General features: G+C 41.5%; 2 protein-coding genes and 1 long non-coding RNA gene across 3 annotated transcripts in view; 2 read left to right on the plus strand and 1 right to left on the minus strand.

The window, feature by feature from the left end:
- Positions 1 to 19,604, minus strand: part of LOC140524246 (uncharacterized) — a 173,146-nt gene that overhangs the window by 128,993 nt on the left and 24,549 nt on the right. The gene's annotated exons all lie outside the window — the stretch shown is intronic.
- Positions 3,097 to 4,026, plus strand: LOC140523304 (putative olfactory receptor 5AK3). The gene has a single exon (XM_072638233.1). The coding sequence runs from the start codon at positions 3,097 to 3,099 to the stop codon at positions 4,024 to 4,026; it is 930 nt and encodes a 309-aa protein (XP_072494334.1).
- On the plus strand, positions 16,313 to 17,251 carry LOC140530363 (putative olfactory receptor 5AK3). The gene has a single exon (XM_072649934.1). The coding sequence runs from the start codon at positions 16,313 to 16,315 to the stop codon at positions 17,249 to 17,251; it is 939 nt and encodes a 312-aa protein (XP_072506035.1).

Below are 19,604 nucleotides of genomic sequence, written 5' to 3' on the forward strand. Positions count from 1 at the left end.
TAACAGAACAGGTTAGAGGGTGTCTTTGATTGCCCCTAAACTTCCTTCCTCTTTCATTTCCTCTCCTGTGAACCAGTAGATGTGAAGCCTGGTGTCCAGGGTTTCAGATACAAGTACAGAGAGCACATTATCCTGCTACTCAAGATACCTGTCTTCTACTACAATGGGGAGGGGACAGGATCTGCCATTTACAGAGAAAAATATATAGAAGTAATCAATATTGGGAGATAATGGAGACATACAAGGGAGGAACGGAATAAAAGGGAGAGAGACAGAATCAGAGAAAGAGAGCAATAGAGAAAAAACCATAGTAAAATTTAAGGAGGAAAATCCGATCAACTGTGAATTTCAGAAAATGCTGGCTCCCTAGAGGATGCAAGGTGCCTGATGAAGGCCTTGCAGAAACAATAAGGATTCAGAAAGATAACATAAGGAAGTAGGACACTCAGGAAAGGAGAAGCTTGTTCATATTCACAGAGGACAGAGAAGACAGGCTTACTTTGGAAGAGAACTGTCAGTCTAGTTTGGCTGGAATGTACATTGTATATAAGACACCATGAGAAATGAGTCTTAGACAGTAGAACCAGGTCCTGAAAGACCCAAAGAAACAATTTCCATGTATGATATACTATGAGCAGCAATAGGAAGCTATTGGATATTCTGGAGAAAGACAGGAGACTAGTGTGCCTTAGGAAGGAATTTTGGAAACTTTCTGAAGGATGGGAGAATGAGGAAGATGATGGAGAAAGAGACAAAGTCATTAGGAGACAACTTAAGAGCCCAGACATAGGGTGATGTGGGCCTGAATTCTCAGGATGCCTGTGTGCCTAATACTTACAGGAGGGAGTCAGGAGCTGTTTCATATGTAGAATTAAGACAACTTATCAACTTATCGAATGTGACTGATGAGGAAATGGGAAGAGGTGAATGACTCAGATTTGGGCCTGGGCAATGGAGGGCATTGAGATGCCACCAAAAGAAGCAGGTAAGCTGGGAAGAGGGAACTATTTGTTGTGGGCAGAACCAAGATTGATTCAAACATTCCATCTGACAAATCACTAACTAACATCTCTAGGGGAAGTTAAGTAGTACAATGCATAGAGCACCAGTGCAGGAGTCAGGAGGACCTAAGTTCAAATCTCACCTCAGACACTTAAAATTCAGTGGCTGGGTGACCTTCAGCAAGTCACTTAATCCCAGTTGCCTCATCCTAGGTCATCTACAGGCATCCTGATGAATATCTGGTCACTGGATTCAGATGACTCTGGAGGAGAAGTGAGGCTGGTGACATGCACAGCCCTCACTCACTCAAAAAAACCAAAGTCAAGTACAAAGTCATGTCATTATTTGTCTGATAGCATGGTCTTCTTTGACAAAGAATGACAAACACACAAAACTAACCTCTCTGATCTTTCCTTGGAGAAGAAAAGGTGAGACTGTAGGGTTGAGGGGACAATAACAAAAAACAGAGATTTTTATAGGCTAACACCGCAGAAATGTGGCTTAGCTACACTTCTATGTACACGACTTATGGACTGGGAAAGTGCAGCCACTGCAAGGAAAAGGAACATGGGAGAGATGAGAACATAGGTATGGCTATGGGTTGAGAGAAAGATGATTATGAAACATACCTACAATCCCCATTACTAAGGGAGGTTGAGACTAATGGAACCCTTGGGTTCAGGGACTCAAGAAGTAAGGTGTTGTGAGTCACAGTGAGTCAAGAACCAGTGGGCTGTCCCCAGTAAGGAGAGCTCCACTAGAAGGATCCACAAGGAGCAGTGGGCCACCAGGCTACAGAAGGAGGTATGGACTAGCCCAAGTCAGAAACGGAATTACCAGAGACATTGGGAAATCTTTGGCCACTGTACATCTAGCTTACAAAAGATAAGGAGATCAAGTCTCCAAACGAAAATTTTTTAAAAAGCAGCAAGCACTGCATTGGATGTAAGGATGCCTGATTTTTAGTCTAGTTCTGCCAATGACTCAGAAGCTCCCTGTGGCCTCTTTCATATTCTATTAAAAGAAAGAGACTTTGCCACATGATCTCTAACATTCCTTTTAATTCTGACATTCTGAAGTTCCTCAGATCTTACATCTTTCTAGGTTCAAGGTTTCAGGGTCCCTTCACAAAGAGCTAACACTTCCCATCTAGAGCCTTTTCTAGTTCTGACCTGTGGGTTCATTTTCCAGCTCTAACAACCAGTGATTCCCTAGATATAAATAACCCTACAGACTCATTTTTTTCTACTCCAGAGAAAGAAAGAATGTCACGGGAGCACCTCCAGGACAAACCTCACTACCAATACTAATGGTCTTTTTAGAGTGCTATGAGATGTCTTTCAATATCAAACAAGGAAGAAGCAAGTTTATATATTGAATGGAGTGGTGAACCTGGAGTCAGGCAGTCTTGAGTTCAACTCCTGTCTTACACTTCTGTGCTGAAACCTTGGGCAAATCAATTAATTTCTCCCTGCCTAATTTCCTCTTCAATAAAATGGTGATAATGGAAACACCAAGGGCAACTGTGAGGATTAAATTTAAAACAAAGAAATGTAAAGCATCTTGCCACGTTTAGAATGTTGGATGAATGTAACCCAGTAGTGTTATGATTTACACAGCCCAACAAGGGGTTTTCCCTTCAGGACAGGACCAGGGAGACTAGACACTTATTCCTCTTGTGTTCTCAAGGCTGAGAACAAACATGACTGATCTCCTTGGGAAACTGTCTTTAAGAGCCAGGTTAAAAGTCACAAGGAAACTCAAGATTTCTAAACTGCCTCAAGAGCAGGAAGTTTAGAAAACATAGCTCAGAGCACAAGAGAACATGTCATCAAATCCACAGTCACACTTGGTGTATAGGTTGGCTTGGCTAAACTCTTTTCTTCTCCTTTTTAATGAACTTTGGAGTTAAAAGGAATGGTTCCTTGGGTCACCTAGTGGGGAGGGATAAATTGAAAAATAAAGGTAATGTGAAAACAAATTTTTTCAACAAAATATGAGTCTTTATTAAACTAAATTCTCTTTCATTACAATTTGAGCTCATTAAAATCCCTTGGTCCTTCTCTCTGTAAGGTTGCAGGTTATATGAAAGCCATGATTCAAGGCAATGGCACTGGAGTGAATGCGTTCATTCTACTGGGATTTGCAGTTCACCAAGAAGTCCAGTACATCCTCTTCCTTGTGTTTCTGGTCATCTACATGACATCTCTAGTGGGCAATGTTGGGATGATTCTGCTCATCAAGTGTGATGCTCACCTTCACACTCCTATGTATTTTTTCCTACAAAACTTAACTTTTGTTGACCTCTGTTGTACTTCTGCTATCACTCCCAAGATGTTAGTAAACTTCTTGGTCTCAGATAAATCCATCTCATTCACAGGGTGTATGATACAGTTATATGTTTATGGCACATTTGCCATAATTGAATTGTACCTTCTGGCTGCCATGGCTGTAGATCGCTACATGGCCATTTGCAACCCACTCCGTTATCCCATAGTCATGTCCCAGAGGGCCTGCATCCAACTGGTCACTGGATCCTATGTTGTGAGCTCCCTGACTGCCACCATACACACAGGATTTCTCTTTTCATTGACCTTCTGTGATTCCAATACAATCAATCACTTCTTTTGTGATTTGCCCCCAATACTGGCCCTTTCCTGTTCTAATATTGATGTTAATGTCATGTTGTTAATCATTTTGGCAAGTTATAACCTGTTAAGTACAATGCTGATCGTCTTCTTCTCCTACATTTACATCCTGGCTGCCATCTTGAGGATGTCCTCTGCTGCAGGGAGACACAAAGCCTTCTCTACTTGCTCCTCCCACCTGACTGCTGTCAGCATTTTCTATGGGACACTCTCCTACATGTATATTCAGCCTTCTTCCACAGAGTCACAAGAAAATGATAAAGTGGCCTCTGTGTTTTATGGTATTGTCATACCCATGCTGAATCCCCTCATCTACAGTCTGAGAAACAAGGAGGTAAAACAGGCTGTAAAAGTTCTTGTAAAAAGTTGTTCATGAGTTAGTTCTTGAATTTCAGAAGAGTAGTTCAGAGAGACATCCAAGAAAGGATAATCTCTTTTCTTTTCCTTAATAGTTAGTTATTGGATTGGTTTAGAGATCATCCCATCTCATTGCTTCAATATGTCAACAAAATCTCAGCTCTGTGGGTATGACAAACAATAGCCTCCTGAATGCTCCTCTTAATAGCCTTTAAAAGTTATCAAAAAGAATTAAACATCTTTAACATGATTATAGTGATATGATCAATAATGATGGTGGTGATGGCACTGGTGGTGATGGTTCACATTTATTGTTAAATACTTTCACATAGAAGAAGGGAAGAGGAGTCAGAACCTGTAACTTCACTGATTTGGGGAAATCTGTACATGACAATTCTTCCATTGAATTCCAATTATGTAGACTGGTGAACTAAAACTCATCTGTGATTTACAATGTTAGAGAATTGCTTGGTAGGTACTGAGAAGTCGAGTCTTCCCCTGGTCACACAACTAGAATGTAGGAGATATATGATTTGAAACCAATTCTCTTTGATTCCAAGGTCATAGGTCACTTTGGACCAAATTAGATTTTCAATATAACGGTATGAGGTAGGTACTACAATGTTGTTTTCCCCATCTTACAGGTAAAGAAATTGAGTCTGAGAGAGCTATGGACTCACGGAAAATTAAGTGCACTAGACATCTTTCTGGTTTTCTTGTCCAACCTTCTCCTTTTTCAAAGAAGGAAATTCAGCTCAAAAGTTGTCATATGACCTGTCCAAAAACACACATCCATTTGGTAGCAGTAGAGAGTCTGACAAACAAAATCCAATACAAAAAAGGTACTAGAACAATTTCCATTAAGTCAAGCCACTGTCAGAATTTTCAGCTATTATAAATATGCCAGCCTCCAAATAAACATATATGTGAAAGTGTGTTCATGTATTTTTGCACATTCAAAGCCTTTAAGGTAATATTGTAGAAGCAAAGACCTGACCATGTCACTCATCTCCTCCAGCAACTCAGTGGCTTTCATCACCACTGCAATAAAATTGAAACCTTTCTGTTACACATTTAAAAACCTTCAGAACTTGTTTCAAACTACCCTTCAAGGCTTATTATATATTATATCCCTTCATATACTTTATGATTCAGCCAGACTTTTCCTTTTGCTGTTCCTCACATATGATCTTTCCTGGCTCCTTGGATACACTGGTATCATATATCACTCAACTGGAAAGCTCACTTTTTCTTACATATGTGTGAATTTATATAACTAATTTCATTTCTGTTTCCTATGTTTTATGTAATAAATGGATGTATTCATTATTCAGCATTTGTACTGCTCATATATATAACCAGTGTATGCTGTGAAGGGACTAAGCTTAAGAGTGTAAGCTAAGAGTGGCAATCTTCTTCAGGGGTGTTCAAGATAGCACATTTTGTTCTCCACATATCATATTCTACTCCAGTAACTTTGCTAAAGTACAGCGTTGATAACCATGTCTCCCCACTACTAAGGAAAGTCCAGGGCATTCCTATTACTGGAAAAATCAAATATAAACTAATTTAGAGCACTAAAAATTCATCACAACCCAGACCATTCTGACCTTTCTTTCATATTACAACTAACCCTGTACTCTATAGTCCAGGTCTACTTCTTTCACTTCACACATGATGCTCCCTCCCATTTCCAGTCCTTTTACCTGGCTGCCTCCCAGCTTGGAATGCTCTCTCTCCTTACCTCTGCCTCTTGGTTTCCCTGGCTTTCTCCAGCTCTTAGCTCAAGTCTCATCTGCAGGGGGCATTTCCCAGTCCCCCCAGATGCTGATGTCTTCTTTACTAAGGTTACTTTCCCTATACTCTGTGTGGATCTTATATGTACTTATTAGTACCAGCATAATCTCCCTTTTCCCTTCAGTTTTTTCTTTTTCTGTGCATCTATTCCTAAATAGCATGTAATGGAAGCTTACTAAATGATTGCTGAATTACTGATTTACTGACTGGATATTTTAAACTAAATACCCAATATGCTTTTCAAACATATTTCCCCTCCTGTCAACTATACCACCTTCCTTCCGGTCTCTAAGTTTCACACCCATATGGTAATTCTCAACTCCTAATTCTCCATCATCCCCTATCTTTGCCAGTGTGATGCCAAATCATGTAGTTTCTACTCCTATAACATATTTCACACCCAAACCTTCCTCTCTGCTCACACAAGCAGCACCTTAATTCATGCCTGGATCACCTCTTACTTGGAACACTGCCATGACCTCACATTTGGGACATTTCACTTAAACATCTCCTGGCTCTGATTCATCTTACTCAGATGCAAAGTGATTTCATTTAAGTACATGTTTGACCATATTATTACCCTATTCAATAAAACCCAGGAGCTTTTTATTTATTGCCTCTAGGATAAAATATGAACTACATGATTTGGCCATAAGATCCCTATTCAGCCTGGCTCCTAGCTGCTTTGCTAGATTTATTCCCCAGTCCACAATCTGCAGTGACTTTCTTGCTGTCCCACACATCACACAGAGCATCTCATGCTCCATTGCTGTGCATACACACTGGTCATCCATCTCTCATGCATGGAACACTCTCTCTTCTTACCTCTACCTTGAAGAATCCCATACTTCCCTCAAGAGTCTACCCAAGAACTACCTCCCTGAAAAAGTCTTTCCTGAGTCATCCTCCCAACCCCCTCCAACCCCAGTGATTGGTACCTTTCCACAATTATCTCAAAATTCCTATGTATATATTTGAATGAATACATATTTTTCATATAGAATTCAAACTCCTTGAGAGAAGAGTTGATTTCTTTCATATATTTGTATTTCAAGTGTGTATAACAGTGCTTTGTCCGTATAAAAGGCTCAATAATTATTTTTGTTAGCCGGTTGATATTGCCCAACTTAACACAAGCCTAATTGCAAACCATTCAAGATATTGCAAAGTGGTGAATAGCCCATATTTTTCATATTCTACAGAGAGTGGGAGGGAGAGATGGAATGACACAAAGAGAGAGAGCAACATGATAGAGACAGAAAGAGAGAGAGAGAGAGAGAGAGAGAGAGATAAATAGATCCATAGTTATATGATGTATCATTCTTTTAAAAATAATATCTATAATGACATTAAGCATTTACGTATCATTTTAAGATTCACAAAGCACTTGACATATATCATTTTATCCTTATGAAAAATCCATGAGATACGTGCTATTCTTTGCACTCACTTCACAGACACTTGCCCACAGCCAGTAAGTGTCTAACATAGTATTTGAACTCATCTATGCTGACTTCAAGTTCAGAGCTCTCTACACTGTGTCTCATCAAGTGAACTGTATTTGGAGTCATTGACACATAGAACATGCTCATTGAATGCCACTTGATGGAGTGATTGGTTATTTACTAGTTAATATGAGGAATAGAAAATCTGTAAAGTAACAACAACCAAATCAGTACCTGGCTATCACAGGTATAGAGTTATAAGCTTAGCAAACTCAAAAGTAACCAAGAAATGTAGTTTATAGCCACTACTGCAAAATTTCCAAGTAATTGGTAAAAAAAAATCACTCCTGGGAAGTTAGGAGAGTAGGTAATGATCACTTCTTCTCATGATCTTGCCTCATCCTCTGTGCACAGTAATGCACAGGAGAGCAGGTCCCAATGTTGTGTGGCTGGTATATGTGTGGGTACATTTGGAACACTTGAAGATATGTCATCTTAGGACTTCAGGGAGCCTAGACCTGATGGGAGGAAAACTTAGAGTGGGATTACTTCCCCTGAAGACAATCTCACTTTGTTCCCAAAGGACTGTGTTTGCTTGGCAAAGTGTCTTAGAGAAGAAGCAGAGCCTGGAGGATCAGAGTCAGAGAGAGAGAGAATGGAAACGAAACTCTCATCCCTAGCAAAGCCACAATGAAGAGAGAGTGAATGCTGGGTAAATAGGTAGGACATCTGATATTCTGGAGTTATTGACTGGCCTTCAAATAAAGGGAGAGATCACCCTTAGGGATCACAGCTCTTAAGGTTTAGAACTTCAGTGACCTTAACAATCTCTTAATTCATCCCCTTCATTTGTGGGGAGAGAAGATCTACATCTGATGCTATGTAAAATGCTTTATATGTATTGTCTCACTTGATGCTCATAACAACAGTGGCAGGTAGGTGCCATCATTCTCCCCATTTTACAGATGAGGAAACTGAAGCCAAAGTGAGGTTAAATGATTTGCCCAGGTTCACACAGCTAGTACATACCTGAGGCAGGATTTGCATTCCAACATTTCTGACATTAAATCAAATACTCAACCACTATATCACATAGATGTCTACAGGATATGGGTACACAAGGAGTTTATCAATCAAATTGGCCTAACTCAGTGTATATTGAGCCAGATTATAGGTTCTCTGACAGAACAGATTACAGGGTGTCTTTGATTGCCCCTAAACTTCCTTCCTCCTCTAAATTGACTCTCCTCTTTACCAGCAGATGCAAGGCCTGGTGTTCAGGGCTTCAGACACAAGGACAGTGAACACATAGTTGTCTTCTGCTTTAATGTGGAGGGGATAAGATCTGCCATTTACAGAGAATAATATCTAGCAGTAATGAGTGATGGGAGTCAAAGGAGACATAGAGAGGGAGTAAGGGAGCGAAAGGGGAAAGAGAACACTAGAGAGAAAACTATAGTAAAAAATGAGGAGGAAAATGCTTTCAGCTGTGAATCTCAGAGAAGGAGGGGGGACAGGGAATGATCTAGGTTTTGAAGAAACAATAAGGATTCTGATAGATAAGTGAAGGAAGTAGGGCACTCAAAAAAGGAGAAGCTTGTTCATATTCATGGAAAATAGGCAAGGCAGGCTTCCTTTGGAGGAGAAATGGAAATCCAGTTTGGTCAGAATGCAGTGTGTATGAAGAAAAATAATGAGAAATGAGTCCTCCTGGGAGGTTAGTCAGGTCCCTAAATACCCAATGAAAGAATTCCCATGTTTTATATACTATGAGCAGCAAGAGGGATCTACTGGATATTCTGAAGGACAGGGGCCTAGTCTGCTGGAAGCAGAATATTTTGGAAACTTTGTGAAGGATGGTTGAATAAGGAAGACAATGGAAAGAGAGAAAATCATGAGGATCTCATTTAATATCCCAGATTGAGGGTGAAGAGGGCCTGAATTCTCAGGGAGCCTGGGTGCCTAAAAATTACAGAATGGAGGCAAGAGCTTTTAGATAGGAAGAATTATTATGACCTGACAACTTACTGCATGTGACTGATGAGGGAATGAGAAATGTGGAATCACTCAGATTTGAGCCTGAGTGATGGAGGGCATTGAGATGCCACCAAAAGAAACAGGTAAGATGGGAGGAGGCAGGGGTTTGATAAGGGACAGAAACAAAATGGATTCAAATTTTACCTATAAATCACTAAGTTCTATAGTCTTTCCCCAGAAGCAAAAGAATTGAAGGAGGGACAGAAATGAAGCAAAGACTAGCTATAGCTGGGTGACCTTCTCACGATGGGTGCAATGGCCAACAGAAGGGTGGCCCAATGGTGAGACAGTAGGGATGAGGTGATAGTGGGGCATCAGTTAAGACACAAAAACCCAAACACTGCAGAAATATGGCTTAGGTACATGGGTATATACATGATCTATGGGGAGGTGGCAGAGAGGTATGTGAAGGCACTGGGAGAAAATGGAGAATGGGGAAGATGGCAGCACAATAGGGACATGGGTATAGAGAGGAAGGAAGATAATGGTGGAATATGCCTGAAATCCCTGTCATAGAGGGAAGCTGAGGTTGATGGTACCCTTGGGCTCGAGTGCTCCAGAAGTAAGGAGTTCTGAGGCTCACTGGGTGAGAGCCAATTGGCGATCTACTACAACCTAGTACCACTACAAATAGCCATGAGGAGGAGGTATGGACTAACTCAAGTGAGAAATGGAATTACCAGGGACATTGGGAAATGATTGGCTGCTGTAACACCAGGTTAGAAAAGATTCAGAGAACTAGCAAAGAAAAGTCATAAGGGACTTACTAAAGTTGAACTGTTTACATTCCTACATGGAAAGACAATATTTGTAACTCTTCAAACTTTTCAGTATCTGGGTACTGGGTGGGATTACACACACACACATATACACGCACATGCACACACATATAGAGACAGAGTGCACAGAGTGAACTGAAGAGGATGGGATCATATCTTAAAAAAATGAAATCAAGCAGTGAGACAGAAAAATATTGGGAGGAGAAAGGGAGAAATGCAATGGGGCAAATTATCTCTCATAAAAGAGGCAAGCAAAAGACTTTTTAGTGGAGGGAAAAAGAGGAGAGGTGAGAGAAAAACATGAAGTTTACTCTCATCACATTCCACTAAAGGAAGGAATAAAATGCACACTCATTTTGGTATGAAAACCTATCTTACAATACAGGAAAGTGGGGGATAAGGGGATAAGCAGGTTGGGGGAGATGATGGAAGGGAGGGCATGGGGAGGAGGGAGCAATTTGAGGTCAACACTTATGAGGTGGGACAGGATCAAAAGAGAGAATAGAAGTAATGGGGGACAGGATAGGATGGAGGAAAATATAGTTAGTCTTATACAACACGACTATTAAGGAAGTCATTTGCAAAACCACACAGATATGGCCTATATTGAATTGCTTGCCTTCCATAAGGAAGGGGTGGGGAGGGAGGGAGGAAGAGAAGTTGGAACTCAAAGTTTTAGGAACAACTGTCAAGTATTGTTCTTGCTACTAGGAAATAAGAAATACAGATAAAGGGGTATAGAAACTTATTTGGCCCTACAGGACAAAAGAGAAGATGGAGACAAGGGCAGAGAGGGATGATAGAAGAGAGGGCAGATTGGTGATAGGGGCAATTAGAATGCTCCATGTTTTGTGGGGGGGGAGGGGAGAGGGGACAAAAGGGGAGAAAAATTTGAAACCCAAAATTTTGTGAAAATGAATGTTAAAAGTTAAATTAAAAAAAAAAAAAGATTAGGAGATCCAGTATCCAGAAGAAAAAAAAAATACAGGCACTGGATTGGATGTGAGGATGCTTGGCCTCTAAGCTAATTCTGCTAATAGCTCACAATTGAGGGATAGTTTAGAGTGACCTTAGACAAATCATAGAAGCTCACTGTGGTCTCCTTTCTAGTCTGTTAACGCAATGACATCGCCAAATGATCTTTAACACTCCTTTCAATTCTAACATTCTGGTGACCCTTGCTCAGGTCCCAGCCACAGGTCTTGCTGAGGTGCCTCCTTCTGCAGCCCCTCTACCTGGGACAACACATTCACTCTGGCCTTAGGCCCTGCTCCCACCACACTTTCTGGGGTATCTGACTCCTTCCCTTCCTCAGGTGCCAGCCGATTTTTCCCCTTGCCAGCCAGATGCCCTGGCCTTGCAGCTCAAACCAGTTGAGTCAGCATTTTCCAGTCCCTCCCTCATGAAAACTGGGACCTCCTATCTCTCTAACCAAGCCCCAGCTCTCACAGCACCTTCAAGGCTTTTTCCCTTAAGGGAAGTGCATGCTCTGTATCTCATTCAGGTTAAAGAGAAACTGGGGAGATATTCAGAAGACCCCACGAGGTTTACTGAGGGTTTTAGGGACATATCCCTACAATTTGAACTTTCTTAGAAGGATCTGCATATTCCTTTCTCTGCCTGTTGTACCATTGAGGAGAAGGGGAGAATCTGGGAACATCCCCAAAAGTTTGGGGATCGTATGGCTAACAATGATCCCATAAAATACCCCCCAGGAGCAGCTGCTGTTCCCACTAGTGACCCAGGATGGGATTATCAAAAGAGTGAGGATAGATGAAAGAGAGAACTTATGGTAATTTGCCTGTTAGAAGGCCTAAAAACTGCATTTCAAAAACAAGTAAATTTTCAAAAAGTTAGGGGAATTACTCAAGGAGACAAGGAAAACTCTGCCCTTTTTCAAGACTGGCTAGTAGAGGCTATTAAAAAAACATGCAAATTTGGAATGCTGACACCATAGAAGGGGCAGCAACCCTTAGTATGTATTTTATTAATCAGTCTGCTCCAGATATCAGGAGGAAACTGCAGAAATTGGCAATGGGACCCCAAACACCTCAGGCCCAATTATTGGAGACAGCCTTTGGAGTCTTAAATAACAGAGACCTCTTTGTAGCAGAGGAAAGAGAACGCAGCAGAAGGGCTAGAGACAGGGAGCATGCTCAATTCTCAGCTGCTCCCATGCCCAGGAAAAGACCCAGGGAGCACCACTCCAGGGTGCTCCCTTGGAGGAAGCCTGACTACTTGGTCAGTGGGGAAACCTGCTTTCAATGGCACAAGGAGGGTCACTGGTCCAAGGAGTGCCCTTCCAGGATGCCCCCTGAGAGGGAGCCCCAGGAACCAGTGCCTATGGAACTATGCCCAGGTGACCAGGAGGGATTTTGGAGGAAAGATTGTCCCTCATATTGGAAAAGTGGTGGAGCCACCCCCTCAGGATCCTGTCCTCCAGTCTTCTCAAGACTGGGAATGACAGGAAAGCCTGGGTGCTGGCACTTTCTCCACCTCTCTCACCAAGCCCTGGGCAAAAACAGAAGCTGAAGGTAAGGTTACCCACTTGAACATGGCTAAGTTCTCTGCTTTAACCAGTTACTCTACCCTACTCGCGCCTTGACCCCTCGGGTCATAGGCATTGAAGGGGAAACTGAGGAATGTCTCCAGACATACCCCCTCCCCAGCCTACTTGAGGATCTGTTGTTTAAACACTCCTTCCTTATGCCCTCCTCTTATCCTGCCCCCTTGATGGGACGGGACCTGGTGGTGAAATTGGGGAGCCAATTTTCTCTAGTTAAACCTCCCATCTCCCTTTTGTCTCTGTGCACTAGATCTCCCCATGTTTGCTTGAAAGTGTGGGAGACAATCAGGCCAATTGTTTGGGATCCAGGAATTCCAGGGAGAGCTACTTCTGCCACCCCAGCTGTTGTTAGCCTCCCAGACCCTAAAGTGTTCCTTCTTCACAGCCAATATCTGATTAAGTAGAATCCTTGTCCCTTGTTCATCTCCATGCAACACTGAAATCCTTCCAGGAACAAAAGTTTCAAGATCTCAAGGCTATTAATGAAGCTGCCATTCCAATAGTCCCCAACCTATACACTATACTAACTCAGATCCCTGGGGATTTCTGTGTACCTCTTCACATAGATTCACAATTTATTTTTGCCTTGGAATGGACTCTTTCTGGGGAATCCAGTCCATATCAGCTAACATGGACTATCTTGCCCCAAAGTTTTCAAGATGACCCTCATTTATTTGGCCAGGGTTTGGAAGGGATTTAAGGTACCTGATATTCTTATTTGTAGCCCCACCCAGGCTGAGTCTTTGGCTGCTGCCACAGAAGCCCTTGATTTCTTGGGCATTCCAGGCTATAGGGTCTCTTTGAACAAAGTCCAGATGGCATGCCTGTCCATAAAGTATCTGAGCCATGAACTCATGCCCACCTCTCTCTCCTTAACCTCTGAGAGTAAAAGCATTATCCCTGTTGCAACCACTAAGAAACAAGTTGCAGTCTTTTTAGACATGGCTGGATTTTGTAGGCTCTGGATTCCTAATTATGGTTTTATTGCTAAACCCCTTTCTGACTCTACTCAGGGCACTGACTCAGATTGAGCTAAAGCTTTTGAGACTCTAAAACCTAATTTGACCACTACCCCATCACTAGCCCTTCCCAATCTAGAAAAACCTTTCCCTCTGTATGTTGATGAAAGGAGAAGACAGGCTTTGGGATTCTTAACCCATACCTTAGTGATGAGGTTCAGGGGTGATGGGGACCCCAAAACACTGACAGTCAGGGTCATGCTTGAATAAATTCGACTCAAGCCTTCTTAAAGCCAAAGAAAACAAAGTTTATTAAAGATTCACCATATTGGGTTGCCTCTTAAGCAACCTAAGCATTTGTGACGCTTGTGTTTACAAGCAGGCCAGATAGAATCCCAGCTAGACAGAGTCTGAGCTGGATTGCATCTGAGCACCTTCATGAAGGCAAGATGGAACTTAAATACAGAAAAGAGTATAGGAGGGATCTGGCGGGGGTGGTCTGGTAGTCCAGGGTGATGGGAGGAGGGGTTTAGAAAGGGTCTTGAGGAGAAGTCCAAGGAGGGAATCCAAGGAGGGTCAAAGGCTGGAAACAGCTAGAGGCTATCAGGAGACAGACTAGGGGGCACCTACATGGGTAGCAGGTGGGGCAATCAAGAGGTAACAGACAATGGCCACAGATTTGAGTATGAAAAGCCAGGTTCTATGGGGAGATACAAGAAGAGCTCAATTTGAGTATGAAAAACCAGGTTAAGTGAGGAGATTCCAGGGGAGCTCAAGGAAGTTCCCAGAGTCTGAACCCCATCATTAGGACTTGACCCTAGGCCAGTTGACGTTTTTATTTACTCAAAATATGCTTTCTTTGTTCTATATGCCCATGGAGCAATCTGGAAAGGAAGGGGATATCTGACAGAAAAAAACTCCCGTTATTCATGCCCGTCTATGTTTTGGCCTTGCCATAGTCGTCTTTAATTCTCTCCAAAGAAATTGTCTTTGATGCCAGGGAAATTGTCTTTTCTTTATACTCTTTTTGTGCCTGTTTGGTCCTTGTCTGTGAGGTTTGTCTTTCCCAAAGCACAAGTCATCAGCTTCCAGATGACAGAACAAGCTACATACCCCTTGAACAGGACCCATCAAGGCAGGGACAGCTCTATGCCCCTTGCCAACAGGAAGCAGTTTCAGAAGCTGAGATCTTAGCCCTTTAGCCCAAAAGAATTTGAGTTCAATCTGTTTGAGGGGAAAATGATGGGGTACAGACTCTTGGAACCTCCTTGAATTCTCCTTGAATCTTCCCACTTAACCTGGCCTTTCATATTCAAATCTGTTGCCCTTGGCCTAGCCTGGCCTTCCATTGTCTCTTACCTCTGGATTGCCCCACCTACTTCCCACTCAAAACCTCCATTGTCTGTTGTCTCCTGATTTCCTCCAGCTGTTTCCAACCCTTGACCAGTCACCCCCTCCTTGTCCTCCTCCACAAGACCCTCTCTAAACCCCTCCTCTCATCACCCTAGACTACCAGACCACCACTAGATGTTTCCCACTAACCTTCTGTATGTAAGTTCCATCTCACTTCCATGAAGGCACTCAGACTGTCTAGCTGAGATTCTATCAGGCCTGCTTGTGAATACAAGCATTGCAAATGCTTAGGCTCTTTAAGAGTCAACCCAACAAGGCAAATTTTTAATAAACTTTGTTTTTCTTTCACTTTAAAAAAAAAAATTCTAACATTCTGAAATTCCTCACAGATTTCACACAGATTTCTAGGTTTGAGGTTCCAGGATCCCTTCCTTCAGAGCTAACATTTTCCATCCTGAGCACCTTCTAACTCTAACCTGTGGTCTCATTTTCCAGTTCTAACAACCAGTGATTCCCTGGAGCTAAATATTCCTCCTTACTCACCTTTTCCTACTCTAGACAAAGAAAAAATGTCACCAGAGCACCTCCAGGATGACCAATGCTACCAATACTATTGGTCTGTTTTAAAGTTCTGTGAGATTTCTTGATATCAAACAAGAAGTAGAAAGTGAGTTGGTATAAGTAATAGAGTGCTGACCACAGAGTCAGGAAGTCTTAAGGTCAAATCTTGTCTCATACTTCTGGGGTAAGACCTCTGCCTGCCTAAGTTCCTCATCTTTAAAATCAGGATGAGGGTGACACCAATGTCCCAGGGAAATTGTGGGGATTGAATGTTAAAATAAATGAATGTAAAGTGTCTTGCCAAATTTAGCACACTAGATCAATGTCATCTAGTAGTACCATAACTTACACAGCCCAGAAAAGAGTTTCCCCTTCAGGGCAGCACTGGGGAGATTAGGTACTTACATCTCTTGTACTGTCATTGCTAGGAACAAAAATGTTTGGTCTCCTTGTGAAACTATCTCTAAGAGCCAAGTTAAAAGTCACAAGGACACTCATATTTCCTAAACTGGCTCAGGTGAGGGAACATTAGAAAAAAAGAACTTAAAGGTGTCAGTATCCTCAGACACATTTGGTATATTGGTTGGTTTTGCTGAACTCTTTTCCTCTCTTTCTTTATTTGTCTTGGGGTTACAAGGATTGGCTTCTTGAGTTAACTAGTTGAGAGGACTAAATTGAGAAATAAAAATGGTATCAAAACAAAATTTTTCAACAAAATAAGGACAAATATTTAACAAAATTCTCTTTCATTCCTAATTTGAGTTCACCAAAATCTCTTGGTCCTTCTCTCTGTACATTTGCAGATGACATGAAAGCTGTGATCCAAGTTAATGGCACCAGAGTGACTGAGTTCATCCTACTGGGATTTGCCGTTCACCCAGAACTCCAGTACATCCTCTTCCTTGTGTTTCTGGTCATCTACATGATGTCTCTAGTGGGTAACGTTGGTATAATTCTGCTCATCAAGTATGATGCTCACCTTCACACTCCTATGTATTTTTTCCTACAAAACTTGGCCTTTGTTGACCTCTGTTACACATCTGCTATCACTCCCAAAATGTTAGTAAACTTCCTGGTCTCAGATAAATCCATCTCGTTCTCAGGTTGTGTGATACAGTTTTATGTTTATGGCACATTTGCCACAGTTGAATTATATCTTCTGGCTTCCATGGCTGTAGATCGCTATGTGGCTATATGCAACCCACTCCATTATCCAATAGTCATGTCCCAGAGGGCTTGCATCCTACTGCTGACTGGATGCTATGTTGCAGGTTGCCTGAATGCCACCATACACACAGGATTTCTATTTTCACTGACATTTTGCAATTCCAATACCATCAATCACTTTTTTTGTGATTTGCCCCCAATCCTGTCCCTTTCCTGTTCTAAAATTGATACTAATGTCACATTATTAATCATTTTCGGGGGATTTAGCCTGCTAGGAACACTGCTAGTAATGTTCTTCTCCTACATTTACATCCTGGCTGCCATCTTAAGGATGTCCTCTGCTGCAGGGAGACACAAAGCCTTCTCTACTTGTGCCTCCCACTTGACTGCTGTCACCATTTTCTATGGGACACTCTCTTACATGTATTTACAGCCTTCTTCCAGCAAGTCACAAGAGAATGATAAAGTGGTCTCTGTGTTTTATGGTATAATCATACCCATGTTGAATCCCCTCATCTACAGTCTGAGAAACAGGGAGGTAAAACAGGCTGTGAAAAATCTTGTAAAAAGTTGCTCATGAGTCAGGTCTTGCGTTTCAGGGCAGTAGGTCAAAGAAACATCCAAACAATGAGCCTCTCATTTCTTTTCTTTAACAGCTAGCTATTGTATTGGTTTAGAGTTCATCCCATTTCATTGCTTGGTATGTCAACAAGATCTCAACTATCAAGGGTGTGACAAATTGGACGCAGCTGAAAGCTGCTCTTAAGAGTCTTTAAAATTGTCAAGAACTGAACATCTTTAACATGATTACTGATATGATCAATAATGATAGTGATGATGGCACTAGTGGTGATAGTTTACATTGACTGTTAAATATTTTCGCATGGAAGAGGGGAGGAGGAGTAAGTATCTGTAATTCCATTGATGGGGGAGGTTTGTGAATGAAAACTCTTCTATTGATTTCCAATTATACATATTGGCAACCCAAAACTCAACTGTAACTTACACTTTTAAAGAATTACTTGGAAAGTACCGAGATGTTGAGTCTTGCCCATGGTCACACAACTAGAAGAAGGGAGATGTATGACTTGAACCCAGGTCTTCTTGACATAAAGGTCATAAGTCACTGTGGATATAATTAGGTCTCCATTTTTAACCATATGCAGTAGGTCATATCATGTTGTTTTCCCTATCTTACAGGTAACTAAACTGACACTGAGAGAGCTATAGACGTGTGGAAAATTAAGTCATCTTAATGATTTTCTAGTCCAACTATCTCACTTTACAAAGAAGGAAATTCAAATCCAAAGTTGTCATATGACCTGCCCAAAGTCACACATTCAGTTAGCAGCAGTAGAGAGTTTGACAAACAAAATCCAAGGCAAACAAGGAACTAGGACAATCCCCATAATGCCAAGCCACTGTCAGAATTTCCAGTTTTTACAAATATGTAGCCCTCCAAATAAACATATATGTGAAAGTATATGCATGTATTTGTGTATATTCAAAGTCTCCAAGGTAATATTCAAGAAACAAAGACCTGACCATGTCACTCTTCTCCACCAACTCAATGGCTCTCTATCACCAATACAATAAAAGTTAAACCTTTCTGTTAGACATTTTTAAAAGCCTCCAGAATCTACGACCTTTCCAGGCTTATGATATATTACATCCTTTCACATACTTTATGCTTATGTCAGACCTCCTTTTTGCCGTTCATCGCATATAATCTTCCATGTCTCCTTGGATACACTGGTATCTTATATCACTCAACTGGAAAGCTCACTTATTCTTGTACATATGGGAATTTATGTAGCTACTTTCATTTCTGTTGTTCACATATGTAACTAGTGTATGGGGTGAAGGAGCTAAGCTGAAAAGTATAAGCTGAGAGCTACTTTCTCCCTCAAGTGCATTCATCTTTTGTTCTCAACCTATGGTCCCCTAGGCCAGTGATTTTCCTACAGTACAGGGATAAACATGTTTCCCCACTCTGAGTAAAGTCCACTGGATTCCTAATACTTGAAAACAAAATATAAACTAATTTAGAGTATTGAAAGCTCATCACACCCCAGACCATTCTGACCTTTCTTTCATATTACAACTAGCCCTGCACTCTATGGTCCAGGAATATAGGAATATTTCTTTCACGTCCCACACAATGTTCCCTCCCATTTCCAATCCTTTTACCTGGCTGCCTCCCAGCTTGGAATGCTCTCTCTCCTTACCTCTGCCTCTTGGATTCCCTGGCTTTCTCCAGCTCTTAGCTCAAGTCTCATCTGCAGGTGGCATTTCCCAGTCCTTCCAGATGCTGATGTCTTCTTTGCTAAGGTCACTTTCCATATACTCCATGTGGATATTATTTGTATTTATTAGTAGCAGCATAATCTCCCCTTTGCCTTCAGTTTGACCTTTTTCTGTGCATCTATTGCCAATTAGCATATAATGGAAGCTTACTAAATGATTGCTGAATTACTGATTTATTGATTGGACATTTTCAACTAAATATTCAATATGCTTTTCAAACAAGTTTGCCTTTCTGTCAAGGACACCACCTTCCGTCCAGGCTCTAAGTTTCACACCCATATTGTAATTCTCTACTCCTAATTCTCCATCATCCCCTATCTTTGTCAATGAGGTGCCAAATCATGTAGTGCCTACTTCTAAAACATATTTTACGCCCAACCCTTCCTCTCTGCTCACACAAGCAGCACCTTAAATCATGCCTTAATCACCTCTTACTTGGAACACTGCCATGGCCTCACATTTGTGCCATTTCATTCAAATATCTCCTGGCTCTGAATCATCTTACTCAGATGCCAAAGTGATTTTACTTAAGTACATGTTTGACCATATTATTGTTCTTCTCAAGAATACCCAGGAGCTTTGTATTGCCTCTAGGATAAAATATGAACTACATGATTTGGCCATAA

Source organism: Notamacropus eugenii, chromosome 2 (genome assembly GCF_028372415.1).
Source record: "Notamacropus eugenii isolate mMacEug1 chromosome 2, mMacEug1.pri_v2, whole genome shotgun sequence".
Taxonomy (NCBI): Eukaryota; Metazoa; Chordata; class Mammalia; order Diprotodontia; family Macropodidae; genus Notamacropus; species Notamacropus eugenii.